The 20,336-nt window shown below is 41.9% G+C and overlaps 1 protein-coding gene across 8 annotated transcripts in view; it reads left to right on the forward strand.

The window, feature by feature from the left end:
• BACH2 (BTB domain and CNC homolog 2) overlaps window positions 1-20,336 on the forward strand; it is a 187,534-nt gene that overhangs the window by 128,722 nt on the left and 38,476 nt on the right. For 5 of the 8 annotated variants that reach the window (XM_027884478.1, XM_027884476.1, XM_027884477.1 and 2 more), the window contains 2 exons: window positions 7,838-7,915; window positions 10,273-10,528. In XM_027884478.1, coding sequence (XP_027740279.1) covers window positions 7,890-7,915; window positions 10,273-10,528 — 282 coding nt within the window. In that variant the 5' untranslated portion in view covers window positions 7,838-7,889. Of the gene's footprint in view, window positions 1-7,837; window positions 7,916-10,272; window positions 10,529-14,580; window positions 14,679-20,336 lie in introns of those variants that run through there. The other 3 variants (XM_027884482.1, XM_027884483.1, XM_027884484.1) reach the window with 3 other exon arrangements.

The following is a 20,336-nucleotide window of genomic DNA, read 5'->3' on the forward strand; positions in this document are numbered from 1 at the left end:
TATCCCTTTGGTTATGGAAAACACTGCACGAACAGATAGTGGCCCAGTCTCCAAGGAGAAGGCAACGCCTGTATTCTTTCCCAAGAGCAGAAGGTGCGAAGTTATAGCCTACAAAATCTGTCCCAAATTTAACCCAGTGACCTACTGCATGCATTCCTGCTCTTCACACATTAATCACAACAGACATGTTCCAAAGGACATGCCAGTTTGTGTCCCAAGGAAAGATGAAGGATATTCTGACCACCTGCTAACTTGCAGCAAAGATGAAAAGCTTGCATTTTAGGGGGGAAAACAAGGAGAGCAGATTTTTCCCATAACAACTATGCAGTATGACAGGAGAAAATGGGATTTGGTTGCTTTTGCAGCCTCTGCAATTTGTGTAGTTGAAGATGTCCACTGTGGTTTTGGCCATAGCCTCACCTGCAGACAGAACTGCTTCCAGCAGTTCTGCAGATAGGCTGGAAAAGCAGTAATTAATGCAGCTTAGTGGGAAAAAAAATTAACCAGTAGACATAATTTTGAGAGAGAACTTCCTGTTTTGTTTTGGGTTTTGTTTTGTTTTGCTTTGTTTTCAAAAAGCAAAAACAATGCTCATTTGATAGCAACCAAAAATTTCAAGTACAAAGCTTCAGCCCTGAATTCTACTGGGGCTTTAAAGTAGAGAATAAAACATAAGAGAAATTAATAGCTTCTATTCACATAACTTGTTAGCATAATTTTTCAAATTAAAAGACTTCTCAAAGGAGCTGCACAAGGCTGTTGTTCAGAATTTGTAGCTTCCAAGCATTGGTGGCATTGGGTCAATATCAGACTGTCCTTTGTTCTTATAGTCATATTAGCAAAAGAGATTTCAAATACAGAGGCACCTTCTTTAGTATCCCAAAGTAATGTCATTCTGGCAAGTGACATGGATATTTGACAAACCATTTGTGTTTCAGCAGTTTTGTCATTTCAGATGACATTACAGTGTAAACTGTATATATATATATATATATATATATATATATATACACATACATACATACATGTGAATATATGCTCACAGAGGTACACATAAATTATTTAAAGGTGTAGGGAAAAGGACGAAGCCATATCACTATTTTACTACTCAAGTAAAGCCCCAAAATACTCATTTATAGCAAAGAGATCAGTGGGGCTTTGCCAGAATTTCCAGCCTCCAGTTGTGTGGAAACTTTAAACTTTTTCAGAGAGCTCACCAAACTGGAAGGCAAAATAAAAACAAATCATTACTTCATTTTTCCATCTTCAGTTTTTTAATGTGGCAATCCACTTTGCCCTAGAACAATCCAAAAGGTTGTTGTGTCTTTTCCCCAAGGTCCTGAGGCCATTGACTGCTTCAGAAAAACATAATATGTTGTTTGTTGTGCTTGGTGGTTTCCTGGCAGTGTTTCAGTGTTGGGCATTCCCCATTCTACTTTGAATAAGCTATTTTGAGTAGCAGACTTGGTTCCGGTCCCCTTCACCATAGTCAACTACTGTAAAGAGTAATGTGAAAGCCATGAGAGGAGACCTTATCGGGAAAGAGATCTTCTGTGTTTCTCACTTTCCATGTTCATATATGTCAGTTGAGTAGCTTCTGAGAAATAAGGATAGGGGACAGTTTTTCTGTTGTTCCTCCTGTTTTCCTGCCTGGTCTCTGAGGAAGGTGTCCCTGCCCATAGCAGGGAGCTTGGAACAGGATGATTTTTAAGGTCCCTTCCAAACAGAACCATTCTATGACCCTATGATTCTGTGTCTTCCCCCACCCATCTACCATGCTTCACTCCTGTTGGCATCATCAGTATTTACAGAATGCTGAAAATGCATGTTAAACTAAGCCTGACTCACTGAGTGTAGGAAAATTAGTATTGTAATTATACAATTTTTACCGAGCCATAAAAAGATGTGTGTGTATACTGTGTCTAGTAGGCCTGCATAGAATGTGTATGTCAGTGCATGTACTGTGTGTAAACATTATTTGCATGCTAACTGAAGTCCCTAAAGACTGCAAGCTATCATTACCTTGTTCATCTGGGTTACTCTCTCAGAAGACAATAACAACATAACCCTCTGAAGTCAAGAAATAGGTTTTTCCTGTATGTGGAACATAAATCTGTTTGGACTCTTCAAAGCAACCTCCACTGGGAATCCCTGCCTCCTTGTGGTACCAATCTCTGAACAACCTGAAGCACAATTTCTTTAGAGTAGACACCTGGGGTTTAAATAAACATTCATCATGGAGACTGTGGGCATCCTGACAAAAAAGGTTCATTGTAGAAATGAAGCTGTGGTACATTTCTGCTTGTGTGTGCATTCTGCCAATAGCAAAATCATTGTAAGTGACCAAAATGCTACAGATGAATTATATTCAGCAGTTCTGTTTAAAGATCTGCAGGATCAGAGTGCCTGTTTTGTTGGTTTTTTTTTTTTTTTTTTAGTATCTATCCAGTTGTGCTGTGGGGTCTGGGTCCAGTATAACAAAGCCAGTGAGTGACTTCGCAGTGGGACTTCCTGCCTACATCAAAGCTGTGACGGCGTATGAGCTATTCAAAAACAGCCATTCCACAGTCTGCAGGACCCTGTTCCTGTCAGTTCAAGCTAAGGAAGGAATTTCCAGTATTCTCATCTGTATTTTGAAAGCATGTGAAGCTTGCCGTAAAGAAATGGGGCTCACAGCCCAACCCTGCAGCCAGTCCAGGCGCTGATGGTTCTGACGACTGCCTGTGGTGTAGCTCATCAGGGACCAGTTTGTGGCCCTTCGTCCACGTGCAGCTGTTCAGCAATTCTGAGGGTGGTCCCTGGGCTGTGGACGCTCGATATCTTGGAGCCACGCAGCCCTTCTCAGCAGTGGGAATTCTTGCCTTTAGGAAATGTTAGCAGATGTCTGTTGGGCCCCGCTGTGTGCCCAACCAGACCTGCCTCTCTAGAAAGCCCGTGGCCAAATCCTCCCTTGGGTTACTTTTAGCTGTTCCCCTCACCACTCACAGTCAGCTGAAGGTTGAGTTTCATGCAGTAGGGTCGGAAGGACCAGCCATCGCTATCAGCTGCAGCGCAGGTCTAGAACTGCCAGCCAGGAATGCTCTACAGTGCCTTTTCCACTTGTCTGTATATCTTGTGCTTTACAGCAGAAGTTACTTGAACAATGTGAAAAGCTCATTTCTTAAGACAATCTTGCTAATGGCCCTGGCACCCACAGCATGTTTGGCAGGAGGCAAGTCCATGTAGCCTGGCAGCTCACTAGTCTATTTTCAATTATCTGGGGTGCTCAAAGAAGAAGACATTAATATTGCTGAGGATGACATAGCAAATTACTACTGCTCCCTAACCTTTTTAAATTGCTAACACTCTTGTAATCTGTAATTACAGAAATCAGTGTGAGAATTGTGGCACAGTATAATTATCTTTCCTGATACTTTATTGCTGTATGAATTATTAATCAAAATCAGTCTTGTATAGTATTTGCAGCAACTAAGAAGAATAATCTATAATTAAATTTCGTTGTTTCTATTTTTGTGCTAGTGTTTTATGATGTTGTAATTGATAATTAATTGGTTAAAAATTCACACAATTCTTGGGAGTTTCATATGACTACGACTGCTCAGTATTCAGCATTTATTAATTGAATAATGGGCTCACTGAAGAGACCTTTGTATATAGTCTTCTGTCATTACAATGAGCTCTCAAAAATGGTGAATTAATCATTAGGCCTTTCAATAGTTTCTTTTTAAAGGAAAGCAGTGACAATATAATCATATGCTTTGTTGTTATAGCTATAATTGAGAGATCGTAATAACCAATTATAAGGATGGTCATTTTAGAAGCTCTGAAGTGTCAGTTATTGATAACTTTCTTTAAAAACAAAGTGTTGATTACACAGAACAAGTCTTTTAATAGAAAAACTATTAGGAGATGAGGAAGGAAGCCTGGAAAATTATTTTCCTCCCACTTGCCACTTAAAAACAGTGCATGTTTATCCCTAAAAACTGTCAAGTCTGATGTGCTTTTGCTGCCATTTTTCAGAAGTAAAGTTGCTCTCAACTTTTTTCATTATTTTATCATCATTCTTCCCATTTTTTTCTGAATACCTTTTGCTAAATTTTTAGGGGGAAAAAATAATAGAAAATGTCAGAACAAAAGAGCATTTTTCACACTCTCTGCATCCTATTGAACAGGAATACTGTGAGATGTTTATGTGCAAATCTGTGGTGCAGATTCCAGCTACCTGACCAAAAAGCCTTAGATGTGTTCAAGCTAACCACTTCAAACTATTCCTAAGATTCTTGCTTTTACTGTTACTGGAGATGACTGGGAGAATGTGAACTGGAAGTAGAAATACCTCCAGTTCAGTATTGATTCTCTCTTAACACAATCAGGAGAAAGCTGGGAGTCATCTTGCATAGCAGGCTGTAATGTGATCTCCAGCTTCTGCTTGCAAGCAAAACCTGTGGTTCATTTCACACCAGGTCAGTTACTGCAATTCCTAAATGAGGAACCACAGTTATGTGTTGGCTTCTGTACTAAAATGTAACATTACAGGCAAATTGAGGAGATACTGATAAGCCTCTTCAGGCCTTTGCTGTGAAGTTGTTGGGAGTCCTCTGTTTGTTGTTGTAGATCTAATGTCCTGTTTATACCTCCTAGGATACAAGTGAGCTTTTGTTTCATGAGATAAGATGATGCCTCCAGGTCCCTTTTTACTCCCATCCCCTTCCTTGCTGGTGTTTTGCCATGGATAAACTACAAAGACGCTTCTGCTGCAGTTAATGCGCCTTTTATGAGTTAAACTTAATGTCATATGGCGTAAACTGACTGCTCTTCTGGAGCCAGTGGGAGCAGGAGCCCCTGGTGTCAGTGACACCCACCACATGTAATCTTAGGACAGATGTTTTCTATTGCCTGCCTTCAACCACTTGGTTCCATGCAACTTCAGTTCCTGTGGAGAGAGAGAGGAGCTCCGGACAGCATGCCCGTCACTGTCTCCTGGAGTCGGGGAGGGAGGGGGCAAGGAAGTCTAGGAGGCATGTGTGGAGGTGATAGATTTGGGTTTTCATGTGTGTTGGCATCCATCAAATAATTTGTTTCTGACGCAGTAGTTAGTAGGTCAGGAAAAATGGATAATAGAGGCGCATTTGTTGTTGGACAGTATGCTGGAACATATAAATATTCATCCCATGTACCCTTCATCCATGTACCCTTGTACTCTCAGTAATGTGGAGTTGAATATTTTTATTAGGAGTAACTAATCCTTATACACATGTGGTGAATTCTTTGCCCAGCAATATGCAGCAGTGGTCAATTGTACGTATGGTTTATTGCAGTGACTGTGAAATCTCTCAAGGAAAGCAAAACAAGCATCTTGCTATGAATACAGGGTACAATTTCAGTTCATTTCAATGGTCAGGAATCACAGCTCTTCTCTTTTGGAAAATCTGTGTTTGTCTTGCTTCTTTTTACTTATGTGTCCTCTCCTGTTTGCAACACTAGAAATGATAAATAGTAGTGCTACTTTGACCTTTGTATTTTGTATTACTTGTATAGTGTCTATTGAATTGATCATGCACATTGGGAAGGGCTTTTTTTCTTTCCTTGAATGATCTTTTTCATCGTTCTTCTGAGGATTTCTTTTCTCCCTGTTTCAACATCATCAATCAGATCCAGACACTACACAAGAGTGTACTGCACCAAAAGTAACTAGAAAACACATCTCCTTATTAGAATATTTCTGTCTTTCTAAAATCTCTCTCTAGGTGATGACAGTCTGTCTGTCTCCAGTCTGTCTTTTTCACGAGAGACTCCAAATTGGTATTGAGATTCCAGATCAGTGAGTTTGTGGTTTACTCCGATGGTGGTCAAACTCTGCAACAGGTTTTCCAGAGGTGGTGTGGAGTCTCCTTCTTTGAAGAGACTCAAATCCCTTCTGAATACAGTCTTATTTCTTTGAGCAGCGGGGCTGGACTCCTCCAGCCTCTCCAACCTCAACCATTCTTTAATTTTTATTTTTTTCTGATTGCCACCTGTGTGAACAGAGTGCTCTGGATTTAGTGTGTCACCTTGTTAGTGCCTAACTCTTTTTTATATTAAGTCTTCTTAAAATTCCTGACAATCCCTATGACATTTGAACTAATTTTATTAATTTCAGTCCCTCTGATGTGGTCTTTGGACTTCAGGTCACCAATCAATGTAGGATCATCAGATAATTTCTTTCAGAAAGGACCTGAGGAGATACCTAGCTCAACCTCCTGCTCAAAGCAGGTCAGCTCTGAGATCAGAAGAGATCGCTCAGCACTATATTCAGTGTGATCTTGAAAATCTCCAAGGATGGAGATGACACAGCCCCTCCAGGCAACCTATTCCTCAGTTTTTACTTATGTCCAGTCTAAACCTCTGTTGTTTCAAATTGCTCCCAGTGTCTTGGCTCCATCTTCTCGATGGACGCACTGTAGGAGTGCCAGTCTTCTGTTAGGCGCATATCCAGGGAAGGACCTGGTACTGAGTGTGACCAACCCTGCTGTGGATCAGAGGAGCTCAGGCATGTTGCACAGCATGACCATAGGCAGATGTGGGCCAGTTTCTGGAGAAATTTCACTGTTAACCTGCTGGAAATTGCCCCTGTGTCCCTCCTCTGTTGAATACATTTTACTCTAAATGGTTTCCAGTCTGATGCAGCTTCTCATCTTATGACAACTGGGTTTCTGTAACAGCCATTTGTAAAGGTTTTGTCAAAGGATTTCTGAAAGTCAACACTAATTACACATACCAGTGTTCCTCACTGCTAATTTGACACACTTCAGGAATTCTAATAGAGCCCATCAGAAGCATGACTTTCCCTTGCAGAAGCCATGCTGCTTTGTCACAATGATAATTTGCCTGGTTAAGTGCTCTGTAGCTCTGCCACGATCGAGATTTACCTTTTCACGTAATTAGCCCAGTTCTAATGCAGGACTTTCTGGTCTGTCTTGATAAGATTTTCTCTCCCATCATATTTCCCTTTAAAAACTGACACCACATTGCCTGTGCTCCAGTCTTGGGAGGCAGGAGCTGGTTTTTTGTGATAGGTACTGTATTTTTGGTAGCAGCTCAGTCAGTGCGTGTATGAGTTCCTGGAGAGTTTTGGATGAGCGCCAGACAGTACAGACAACGTGCTGCAAACCAGAGTGTTTCAGCTGTTCCATGAGCAACATTTTTGGTCTCCTGAGGTTTCACATGCCTCCTCCATGCTGCCCATGCCAAAGGGCTCGGTGGGATCTTCCACCCATCACCAGGGAAGGAAAGTGTAAGCAGTGTTCCAGTTCCCTTCACTGCAGTTGCTGACCTTTACCAGCAACCTTTTTTGGCTAGGTCTCAATGGTGCTTTCCTTGCCCACAATAGTTTGTGCCAGTTTCTGGAAACTTTTGTTTTCAAAGAGGCTTTTTCTGGCAGCATGGTGACCTATATGCAAACAAATGCACAGCGTGTTCTTTTGAGCCAGAGAAAGGCTTGCTAAGGCATTCTCTCTTCTGTTCGAAGAAATACCAAGTGTGTAGCAATGATTTCCATGAAGAAGGTTCTGCAAACTCAGCATAATACTGAATTCAGCAAAAAGTGATGCAGTTTAATTAACACTGTGTAAAAGGCTTGCAGCCCAGCTTGCTTCAGAGTTCAGAGATAATACCAGGTCCCTGCTTTTTTAATTCTGAGGAGAGGGGGAAAAAAAAGTTGAATTCTGTTCGGTTCTGTGCTACTTCATGCCGAAGTCCTGCAGTGACCTTTTCTCTTTGCCCTCTAAACCATTTTCCTGTGAAAATGAACAATATACTTCCCAGTGAAGAGTTTCATCATCTTACACCTTTCCTGCAGGATAAAGCCCTCTTGGAGAGGAAACACCTCATGTCTGGGGGTCATTTAGTTGATGGCAGATCGTGGAAAAGGAAAGACCATAAATCACTTGTGGTGAAACATTAAAAGCTGATAAATAGGTGGTCCTGAGCTGTAGCCCAGCCCCAGTTTCCCTGTGCGCAATGCAGGGCTCGGGGTGCTTCCTGGAGGGGCCAGGGGCACGGCCAGGGGAAGTCTGTGTCAGGCTGAGATTGCAGCCGCCAGCCAGGGCATCCACATGGACTCTCTGTGGCTGTGGGAAGGGGCACGGTGTGGATCTGCCCTTGGGAAGCCTCTGGAGTCACAACAGTAGGCTTGGGAAAGAGCAGTGATACAAGCTGGATGGAGGGTGGAGGTCCCTCCCAGGAGCGTGGCTAGAGATCTGCTGGAGCGGATGGTGCAGGTCACTGCTCCAGCGTCTCAGGACCACATTAGTTGGAGTTTTAACACAGAAGGCAGGCTCGCTCACCAGAGGGGAAATACACCATAGTATTTTCAGCACTTCACAGGGTATGCAGCAAATTTTTTTTAAAAATACACTGGATGAGAGCTGTAGTTAAAAAGTGGGAAATTACTAATTAGTAACCAAGTAATTCAGGGTTTGATTCACACAAATTGCACTATTACTGTAAGAAAAGATTGCAATTTCAGGCTAACAGTGGGTTTTGGTGGGGATTTTTTTTAAGGCACTGAAAATATAATTGATATTCTGTTCATTATCTGCTAGTTTCAGGTTTCTTGTCCTTTTTTTTGTCATCTGAGATATTACAGGCATAAGAGATGCCTGGAAAATAAAAGGGAAAAAAAGCCTAATGCTTTCCCCTTTGCACTGTCATTTGCAACTCTCAGGTTTTCCCGCTAGATTGTTCTTGTAAATTCTTGCAATTCACAGCACGCAAGAGTGACCACTTAGAACATAAATTATAACACTGTCATTAGCATCAGTTCAGTTACACAGAAAGCTATGAGTGAGATGAGCTAAGTGTCATTTTCTCTTTTACCTTACTGGAGTGCTAATAACGTGATTGTTAATTCTTTTCATTAGTCTCAATTTATGAGGAGAAAAAAAAATAATCTTTTTCTGGTTAAGAAATCCAACTGGTATAACCCCCCCTCAAGTGTCTTCCTCCCCTGCCTGTATACAGATCAATGAGCAGCTGTGTATTTTCTCTCTGTGTGTTAAGGGGGTGAAGGGCTAGTCTGTGTTGGTTGATTGTGGTTTTTTTCTGTTCAAGTAAGCATTTCAGCTGAGTACTCAAAAGTGTAGCATGAGTCAGCATAAAGATTGAAAATACCAGTAAAAGAGAAGCTGTAAGCATTCTATTAAGACTTCCAGTAATATTGCAGTTTTGTACTGTTGGCAAAAATTTTGTAGAAAAAGTCATCATAGCCACTGGTTTAAAAATACCCCTAATATGTAGGAAGATGGAGTTATCATTGAGAAGTCTAGTAAATACAAGTAACAAATAGGTCCTCTGAAGTCCGTTATTGTCTAGGTTACTCGCATCTTTCGAACGAAACTGGAGAAAAATGTAATGGGTATCGTACATCCTTCCAACCTCTGCTCGGGTGTCAGAAGAGAGAGATTTACCTGCAGGCAGGAGTAGCCCCACCACCCGTGTACTGCCTGGGGCAGTACATACAGGTCAAGGGATTTTCTTGGGTCTGTGAGTCTGGAGTTCAGAAACGTTTATGTTTCTGTAAATGGCATTAAATCACTGGTGAAGGCACATTGCTTTAGCCATACATGGAAGTAGATTTCTTCTGTAGCCATTAAACATCTTTCTCTTCCCCTTAAGGCTTAAAATTCTGACTGAGAAATTAAGTCACTGTATAGTTAATGGCTTGTCTTCATTGGGTACAGTTCTACCTTGCCTTTCACTTGAACCAGGGTCTTCAGTGTAAATGTATAGTGCTGCCTGTCCACTGAAGAATAGACTGGGGTTTTGAGGGTTTTTTCCCTTTAATCTGAAAATATTGGAAGCAAGAACAAAGCCATTTTTTTTTCACTGTTGGAAGACCCAAAAGTCACTCTTGCTTTTTTTTTTTCTAAAAACTTCTAAAATTTCCAAAGTGCCCATGTTATTGCCTCTACTAAATTGGAAATTGGAGATGCGTAGCAGGTGGTTGAATGGGAAAGTACTTTGCAGTCCGTCTAAACTATCTACTTTGGTTTTGAGAGGGGAAGTCTGGGAGGGCGAGGTGAAATCTGGCGGTATTGAATACCCTTCCCAATATCTTTCACTAGCAACTTCCTTGGATTTAAATATTAATGGGCTGCTTGTCCATAGGTCCTGAGCTATCCAGATATTGGGCAGCATCTCACCATACCACGTTCACTCAGCGACTGTGTTGCTCCTGTCATGGTTTTGCCCTTCACCACCTTGTTTGTGTTTTCTTCTCCCTTGTCCCCTGCAGGGTGTGAACGGCATGTCTGTGGATGAGAAGACTGACTCCCCCATGTATGTGTATGAGTCAACGGTGCACTGTACCAATATTCTCCTCTGCTTAAATGACCAGCGGAAGCAGGACATTCTCTGTGACGTGACGCTGATCGTGGAGGGGAAGGAGTTCCGCGCCCACCGGGCTGTGCTGGCTGCCTGCAGCGAGTACTTCTTGCAGGCCTTGGTAGGGCAGACGGAAAATGACCTGGTGGTCAGCCTGCCGGAAGAGGTACAGTATTGTCACCGTGCTCCCACCATAAAAATCAGCCCCTTTTTTCCCATGTGGTGAGGAAGACCTCTGAGGTCTGCTAAGGTAGCTGAAGGGAGTGTGGCACAGGTGTCAGTGTCTGCCCCCCAGAATGTGCTTTTTTGTGTTTGGGTGGGTTGCAGATCGCTGAAGGGTGGACATGTTCACACTATGCCAGCCTTCCTCACTAGCAGTAACTCCTAAGGGTTGTGGTGGCAGAGCTTTAAGATGCTTCAGCTTGCCTTTGTCACTGTCACCAAGGGAGCTGTACCCACATGCCTAATTACCACAGCCTCATTCAGGGTGTTACTAGGACCCTGATATTCTGCTCTTCCAGACAGGAAATTTGATAGGAGTGATGTGGCTGCTACACGGCAGGTTATTGTTGAAAAATCACTTGAGCTGTCACATTGTTGGGAGTCTCATTGCTGTCCACCCCTCTCCAGCAGCTCATATCTTTATCCTCCTATTTCCCTTCTCCTGCACCTCATGCAGCCTTGCTTCCTGTCACCTCCCCTCCTAAAGAATTTGGGACTTAACTGCTTCAGGCCTTGTGTTTTCCACTGACAAACCATGAACACAGCCTGTCAGAAGGCAGGGTTTTTCTCATGCAGCGTGGCTCCCACAGCAGGAAGCCAAGGGACATAGAAAATACATACCTCACTGGAAAGTTTACTTTATTTTACCACAAAATCTCACTGGCTGGCTTCCACCCCCACTGTAATTTCCTCACAGCCATACAGGCGTGACAGCGCAGCTACCGTAGGACATGCCGGTGGCTTTGCTGCCTGCAGAGGGGAGGTGTGTGCCTGATGGCCAGGGCTGCCATCACCCACTGCCTCAGCAGTGCCTGCCCGGTGTCTCCAGCTGGGAGGGGTGGCGTGAGAAGGGTGATGATGCACCCAGGGCACAGCACAGCAGTCGCTCGAGTGGGTAAGTGCTCTGGCATACAGAGGGTTTTTCACCGTAAGTTGCTTAATGCCCATGAAGAGGCATGGTGTGTTTTTAAATGATGACAGATCCCAAAGTGTCACGCATCGTTTTTCTCCTCTGGTTTAGTTCTCCAGAGACTTCAGCTGCATCGTGATGTTGTCATGGCACAAGTTGGAGAGCATTAGAAGTAGGTCACCGGCTGTGACTTCACCAGTCTTGACACTGAGTATTACTCATGAGGACATTTCAACCCAGACATTTTGCATAGGAGTTTAGAGATATCACAAAGGATGTGCTAGGATGCACACTATGATTCTTCAGCATCCACTAATAATTTCCAATGGAAGAATCAAGTCTCAGTATCTCATAGCTTTCTTACCACAAAGCAAGGGTAGGAGTAGAGAGGTGACAAAACATGCCCAAGGGTGCACAGGTATGAAGAGACGGGAGACTATCAGTGCTCTTCTACAAAGCCTTTGTGAAGACTTCTTGTATAATTCAGGTCCTGTTAGATAAAGAGAAATAGTTCAAATTCAGTTAAGCATGTACAAGAGTGATTGAGATGTTCAGATGAATGAGCCTGGCCTGAAGGAGGAGTAGAAAGGACTGTGAAGTTCATACTGCTGGTGTGACAACTAAGATATGCTACTATGTAGGCAGACCAGCTGAAAGAGCTGAGAGGAGGAGTTTCTCTTTAATACTAAAAGACACTGTTGACACAAACATTAATTGATTTCAACTGGCTTTTAGTAAAAATAGATTAGAAATGAGAAGATTTTTAATCCCAGCAGTGGTGAGGTGCTGAGCTTCAGGCCAGTGGGAGGAGCAGGGTGGTGGAGGGGTCAAGATGTGTCTGCACTTGGTGACCCAGTCCTATGTTCATATAACAGTAAGGATTTAAAATACAAAGGTTTGTTTGTGTGTTTTATATGAGATGCTATGTAAGGAAAAGTCCTCCAGTCCAGCCGTAAATTATTGCTATTTAAGTGAATCCCTTTGGATAAATGAAGTATTGTAGTTTTACATTTTAGAATGTATCTCAACAAAAGATCAAAAAGCTTTAGCGACTTAGGGTTACATTGGCTGCTGTTACAGCTCCAGTGAAGTTTGTGGAGTTGCAGAAGGAGTGAATCTAGTTCTAAAGGTGCATAGGTGAGGGAAGTGCCTCCAACAGTCAGAGCTCCCCACGAGAGGAACTGAAACACTCCTGGTTTTCAAGAGCTGATAAAGCAGAGGAAACACCACCTTAGTTATACGGCATTTAAAGAAGTTAGCAGGGTTTTTTTTTCGGTTCCCAAGCTAACGACTCTTCCCAAGGCTACTGTTTTTAGTCCGTGGTCTGCAGAGCTCTGACAGCCCGTGAGTTATTTCTAGAGGTATCTGCAGAAGCTGACTTACTCTGTCATGTAGGGGGTTATTCTTCCAATCAAAAAATTTAAAACAGAAGTTGAAAGTGAATGTCCTGAGCAAATACTTTTTTCATGCTTAGAGACATTTTATGTTGGCACGTAACATTATAGAAAAACGGAGATTGAAAATAATTCTTAAATATAGTCTTCATTGTTCAAAACTTTTCCAAAGGTGACAATCACTCATAAATTCACCAGGCTACTTTTAAGTCAACCATACAGGCATTGCATTTTAAATTCTGGCATGGTTTGAAAACTGCTGAAGTATGTTGTGGAGAAAGGGCATCATTAGTCTTATTATTATTTCTCAAAGATTTGATGTTGGAGCTGGATAAAGCTTTATACGTAAAGCTTTTACATTCATGTTTTGTTGGTGGGAGGGAGCTTAACATCAAAACAAAAGAACTTATTTCTGATTATTCAAAGCAGTAAATCTGCCTCTGAAGTCTAAACTGCAGACTTTTTTTTTTCCCTTCATAGCATGTTGGGGTCTTTTTGCTAATCTGGCATCCAGAGACTGTTAACTGCTGTCTAGCTAAACAGCGAACAGATGTTTTTTACATTATTTCTTGTTTATCTCCAATTACAAGCGAGAGCAGTCTTTATGATGCGCCAGTCATTTCAGTAGGGAGACATTGTACACACACAGATTTGGGACTCGTTGAATTTAGAAGGTTTTAAACCCTCTGCAAAACTTTGTGTTAGACATTTCAGGTCAGTTCAAGCGTGACTTAATGTGTCTCTGTTTAAACCTTTACCTAATCAACTTAAACTAAGTCAGTATGGAGCTTATTCTGCACTGATTGGAGAGTTTCCATAAACTCTTCCGTGCTAGCCTTGGTAATTTAATTTCGTACCACACCTTTTGTTAAAACAATGTATTTCAGTGTGTAGACAAGTGCTTGGAAAAACAGCCACATAATAAGGGCCCAAATGAGGCTGTGGTGTGTGAACCATCAGCCCTCAGTGAGAGTTAGAGGAATGGAGTGTGTCAGCTGCCTCCAGCTAATAAAAAAGGACTCCATTAGCTCTTAACTTCTGTGTTTTTCTCTTAATTTGCAATTTTGCTAAACAACTAGAATGTTGTCTGCTTTTCACTCAGGATATTTTTTAGCATTTATGCAGTTTTCATCTGCAAGTGCTGTTAAACGCAACCCAGAATGAAAACTTTCAAAGAACTGAGTTTGACGCTGTGAAGTTGGTTATTCACTCCATACCCCTAACTGTTGTTTTGTTTTATTTAATCACGAAAACTGGTCTTCCTTCCTCTAACAAGGCACTTAATTAAGTTTTTAATTTATGATAAGAAGTTAAATGGCACTTATGAGGCTTTTTTAATGGTTTCCACTTCCCATCCAGATTACAAAAAAAGGTGTGATAGAGAGAGAGACACGGCTGTCAGCCAGGGGTATTGTAGGTCATGCCAATATTAGCTGGCAGCCGGCCGTTATCCAATTAACATTGCTTCATCGCTGCAAGTAATAGCTCTTGAGTAGATGATTGAGTCATTCATGCTGTAGTGGTACTCTACTTTACTTGAGAAGGAGCCAGTGCTTCGTCGAATAGGCTTTTTATTTGCTATTATTACCTGCCTGACTCTGCTAATAGGAGTGCACAGCAAGTCTGCATGGGCAAGATGAAAGCTGAGCGCTGGACAGAGGAGCATGGCCTGTGCAAATACCTTATTCACTTGGTTTTCTGAAAGCTGAGGTTGCAGTTACATGGTGAAAAGGCAGAAACAGAAACAGCAACAACAAGTAAAACCCCTGAGTGGCATTAGATTCCTGCAGGTTAGAAATGAGATTCTCAGCCTTGCTTGCGTTTTTTTGACTTGGGGGTTTGCACTTGAAAAAAACCTTCACCTGGTTATGGCAGCCATGGCAGTACCAAACACCCTTCTCTCTGGTGAAGTTAAACACAAGTCTTCCAAAGCAGCAGACCAAGCTTTCTTTAGCCCATGCCTAATACCAGCCTTTCTGTTATTTTAGAAACTTGTTTCTCAAGTATCTTGGTTAGTTTTACCTGTAGCCCTGGAATTTCTTGAATCTGTTCCAAAGAGTGGTCACTTTTTTTTTAGTGCAATGAACAATTTGCTAGAAATGTTGCCTTTCAAAGGGATTAAACTGAATTGTCTCTTCCAAGGGGCAAAGGGAAGCAGCATCTCTTTTTAGGAAGAGGGTGTGGGATGTGCTTGAGGAGCTTTTTTGTTTATCCACACAGCTCTTTACTATTAAGAGAATGATGTTCAGAGTAGCTGTAAGCACACACCAGAGGCTGAATTTTTCCATGTCCTTTACTGCTCCATGATGGCTGCTGTGAAACCTGCTGTTTCCCCACAAGGTGAAATTTACCTGTGAAATTTTCCCTGTGAAATTTGTCATCTGCTTCTTCAGTTGGCATGGGTTAACTCCCTCACGTGGTTGGTTAATCCTTGCAAGGAGAAAGGCAGGACAGGACCTCAATTCGTATTCAAGGCTGGCAAAAGCTGAGTATGTTGGAAAGCGAAGGCATGTGGCACCCTGGGTGGGACCGAGCCAGGCATCTAACATTAGCATGGCTCATAGCTGACAAGGAGGAGAAATACTGGCAGCTGCTAACCATCCATGCCAACCCGCCAGCCTGAGGGAAAAATGCTGGGAATTAGCCAACGAGAGATGATTGCGATGAGGAGAAAATCAAAGACAGGATGCAGGAGGTCAGCTGTTACATACCCTGCTGGCTAAAGGCAATTACTATTCCTTTTTATCTCTCTAGAAATAAACAGTATTCTCCTACTTTGAATCTTTCCTTTTTGTGTATTCTTTATATGTATAAATATAGTATCTTTGAGGAATGCAGGGACTGAGCTGGGATTGCTCTGCAATCCCAGGAGCATAGAGTGGAAAAGGTGATAAATGTGGGAAAGAGGAGTAAGAGGGCAAGAAGTTTTTTTTTCCCAGCTGGATGATGTTATTATGCAGTAGGGAACAACAAAAGACCCTTTTTCATTGGCACCACAAAGATATATTAGGAGTAGCTAGGGTTCTTCGAGAATGGGAAGCATTAATGTGGTTTTCTCTTTACATGACTATTGGCTGTGGATGTTCCTCACAGGAATTGCAGCACTGGACAGAATTATTTCTGCTTTGGCTCAGGAGGTGGCAGGAACCTGAAAACCTTTCTAAAAGCCACCATTCCCTTCATCTGTGGAGCTTTTTGGAGTGGCAAGGCTTCTAGTGAATTCCGGCTTCAAATTCATTTATGCCCCAATGTTACCGCAGCAGTGCCACTTCAAGGAGTCCATATGGATAGAAGGTTGGGTCTTTGGTTTTCTAAATTTCTCTTAGGGAATGTGTTACTTTTGTGTTGGTTCACAGTGCTGACACTGACCACAAAGAGGGATGACTGGAGGCTGCAGCTCTGTAGTGACAATTCAACTGAGCATTTGGGTTACTCTTTGAGGTCTTACTTGACAGAACACTAATTCAGGAGAAAACATGAGACAGAAATGGATGTCATTTTATGTGTGTTGCTTATGTAGTACAGTACAACGACATACGTTGTTTCTAGAAGTTGAGCAGTAAAACAGAAATGAAATCTTCAAGATGTGATACGAAATTCCATCCATGTATCACTGCAAAGGCACTACCTGATTTTTCATGCCTCACGTATGATGAAGCACCTAGCCACATACTTCTTTCTCATTCTGTATAGTGTAACTTCCATTATTTTCTGATGAGGGCTGTCTTGCTATTCATAACATTCTCTGATGTTCTCCAGTGGAGAAAACCAAAATACATCTATGTTATGGTGAGAGCTAGGCTTAAAAAAAGCAAAACAAAAGTCATGCATACATGCATGTTGAGGAGAGAAAATCTTGCAATAACTCCTTTACCTCCCTTTGACGGTAGCTGTACAATTTATTTATTTATTCAAGTAGGCATATAAAAATGTACTCTCAAAGGGGATACGGAGATGAATGCACAGAATAAAATTCACCACTGCAATAAGTGGACTCAATTTTGTTGCCTTTGTTAAACTCCTGCCTGCTGCTACTGCTAAATTGGGTTGATTGACTGTGATTGCACTCACTATTGAAAAGGCAGTTTGCAGTGTGGAAACGTTCATGGTCAAACATAACAAACATGATCTAAAAGGTAATAGATGTCCCGATGAGTAAGTCCTAGAGGTAAACTATGCTAAGGGCATCAGCAGAAGCAATAAGAATGTGCAACACAAGGTGGGTTATTTTTGTTTGGGTTTTTTAAATTTTTTTTTAAATTCAAATATGTATGAATGGGCATGAATGAAAATTAAACGGCTGAGCCATGACTGTGTCTCAGCACCAGGAGCATTCTGGCCCTGCAGACTGAAAGATCTCCCCTTCTCCTCCTCCTCCACCAGTGATTCTCTTACCTTTGCTTTGTCTCCCTCTAAAAAATTCTTTTAATTTCCTTAATGACTGCAAACTAGGTATCTGCTCTTTTGAGAGTCCAGAAATACAGGCTGAGCATTTACCATTTGACTAAACAGATAGATAAGGCCCAGTTAAGACACCCGTCAGCTTCACCACATCAGACACCACAACTTGTAAGGCACTTTCTCATCTCTGTAGCTGGCTTTGTTTCATTAGTGTTCCCAAAACCCAAAGAAAATAAGATTTTATCTTCATACCAGCACTTTCTGACGAGGATTCCCCGTTGAATAATGTCAGACTGACTGTTTTTCTCAGCTACTCGTGAAATTGAGCATGTTATGGGGTGGAATATGCTATGTATTCAAATGATGCATTGCAGCAGTCAACAAACATTAAGTGTAGGAAATATGGTTCAATTTGGAAGTGAAATACGGGTTTTAGGTGAGCAAAAGGCAATTGAACCATACTAGGATTTGGGAATGAGATGCTCTTCGTGAATTTTACAGGCAGGCTGTTGGGTTTTTTAGAGGAACAAGTAGACACATGCTTTCTGTTATATTTGATGCAAACTCTGAAGAGCAAAATGGGTGGTTTATTCCAGGATTTTTGTGCTGTGATGAATTTTCATCTGACCCACTTCGATGAGAGACAGGCAGCAAACACCTCTGAGTCCCAGTATACTCTAACACTACTGAAAGCTTATTCCTTGGGCACTTTATTTACTTTAATAAAATAAATAAACAGGAGCAGCTGTAGTTGGTCAAACTACAGATCTGTCTAGTCCAGATGCAGTTTGTTTTAAAAATGAGTTTTAATTTTTCTGAAAGAGCTTGAGAGTGGGTTTGTGTGGCTGTTTAAAGATTTAAACAAAAAGAAAGTATCAGATATAACTCTAGGAAGCATGTTGTAATTTATTGGGGAAAGATATGAGAGCCAGTGGCAGTTGTTTTGGAGCCAGATTAAAATCAACTGAAAAATTTGGCATGTGTTTTTATCAACTGCTCAGTGATGTGTATGACTGTACATTGTTTCATAACTGTAAGGCAAATGGCCTCTGAGAGGGACTAAGTTCAGACACCCCTTTAAGAAATTTGGTGCACAATACAGATGTAGTTGAGTGGAATTTAATATCCTAAGATACCATAGATCAGATTTGCTAATAAACCTTTCTGTCTCTCACTTAGTTTAGTCTAACCTTATAAAAGTTGATGGCACCAAAGTGTGCAGTTAATTGTCTGTTCCCACACCCAGAAGTAGTTGAAATATTTTCCTTTTTTTTTTTTTTTTTAATTTGGAAGCCTTTAGACGACTATGTGGTGAAGAGAAGTTTAATTCCTAATTGAAATGGCACCCTGCTGCTAGCTGTGGGTCCGCAGTCAAAATAGCCAGAGCTGGACTGAGAACAGCAGAAAACTGCAATACTAGCACTTTCAGTAAAACCAAAATATAAACAAGGTATCAACAAACAGCTGGAATTGAGAGGTATCAGCCCTGCAGTCAAATAATAGTAACATAAAACCTTCAGCAGCAGATTTCTGAGGTCTCTTGTGAACAAATAAAACACTGTCATCACCTCTCTGCAAATGCTGGGGTGGAAGTTGATGCATCAGATGGGAATTACGGCACAGATCTGTGCATCAGGTCACTGATGATTAAATCACCTTGTGTGAACCACTCAGCAGTGTTTACCTCTCTCTAAGTGCTCTGGTTCACATTACCTCAAAGGAGGTGAGCAGACTGACCCACAGCTGGCACAGCTGCTGGCCCCAGAGCAGCCTGTGTACCTGACCCAGAGCTTCCAGCTTATCCGTCCTCAGCCAGAGTTTCGGTCTGATTTTCTTCTCTCTGTATCTTTTAAGGATGGAGAAGGCGTTGAGGGGATTGTTGGACTAATTGCAGCATTTCTAAAGATGATCAGGGTAGGATGGAGCCACTTGCTGCCTTATCTGGCTCATTGGTCCTGGGTGACAGGTGGGTTCTGCTCTGTGTCCTCTGCCTATTCTCCCTGCACAGTCCTGAGGTCCTGTGTACTGCCAGGACTGACAACTTCTGACCCTGCTCCATTCAAGAGGAAAGTGGACTTGGAGGCATGGAGCAGAGCAGAAAGTGCCTGTGAATTGCTACAGACCTCCTGTCCCTCACCAGGAGGCACTTTGAGGGTGCTTAATTAGGAATTTTTGCTTAAGTGACAGCAGTTGCAGACCCAGGTTAAAAATAAGAAAAGCATTATTTTAGATTTTGTGCATGCCATTTATCCCAAACAATAGGTGAGCCGGTACTTAACAAGACTTGATCTCTTCCACAGACAGCTAAGCAGACTTGGCAAATGGGAGTTGTAGGTTTTCAGGACCTCAAAAACCACACACCTTTGTTTTAGTGTTGAAGTAACCATATGTAGTTGAGTCCACATCATTCCCTGCAGCACCTGCTGCTCATCATTTCAGAACAACACTGTAGAGAAATTGAAGTGTACAGACGTACTGTAAGGATTGCAGAGGGATTTGGAAGGTGTGAGCCAGGATGGATTCAGGGGCTCTGTTGTGTTCTCAGTGCTTCCTTTTGCTCCTGCAGTGTCAGATGCACTTCCCAAAGGCTGGGCTGAGGTGGGTTTATAGGGGCAGTAAAAGAGAAAGGAGACCATCCAAATAAATGATTTGACACAGAAAGGAACCTGAACAATGTAATAGTTTAAAGAGGTATGGGCATCCAGTGTATTGGGCTTCAAACACATGGTAATAGTCTGCTTGAAATTTGCTTGCTATGAATTGCGATAGAAACAAATTCCCTTATCTCTGCATGTACCTTCGTACTTTGTGTTCCCAGAATGGGTGGGAATGCAGTCTGTGGTAGTGTTTCAAGGTTTAAAAAGCAGATTTAAAGAAAAGAAGGATTGTCCATGCAAACTTCAGCAGTACAGTTCTTAGTTTCTGGAAAAATTACTTTTGATGAAGTGCTCCTGGATTTTTGTGAGACTGTCAGACTACCTTTCTGGCTGTGTAGAGGAAGCTTTTGCTTCTGAGAAATGCCTTAGGTTTTTGCTTACCTTTGAAAT

The sequence above is a fragment of the Empidonax traillii genome, unplaced genomic scaffold, assembly GCF_003031625.1.
Source record: "Empidonax traillii isolate 1590-97213 ecotype Southwest subspecies unplaced genomic scaffold, ASM303162v1 scaffold147:size910788, whole genome shotgun sequence".
Taxonomy (NCBI): Eukaryota; Metazoa; Chordata; class Aves; order Passeriformes; family Tyrannidae; genus Empidonax; species Empidonax traillii.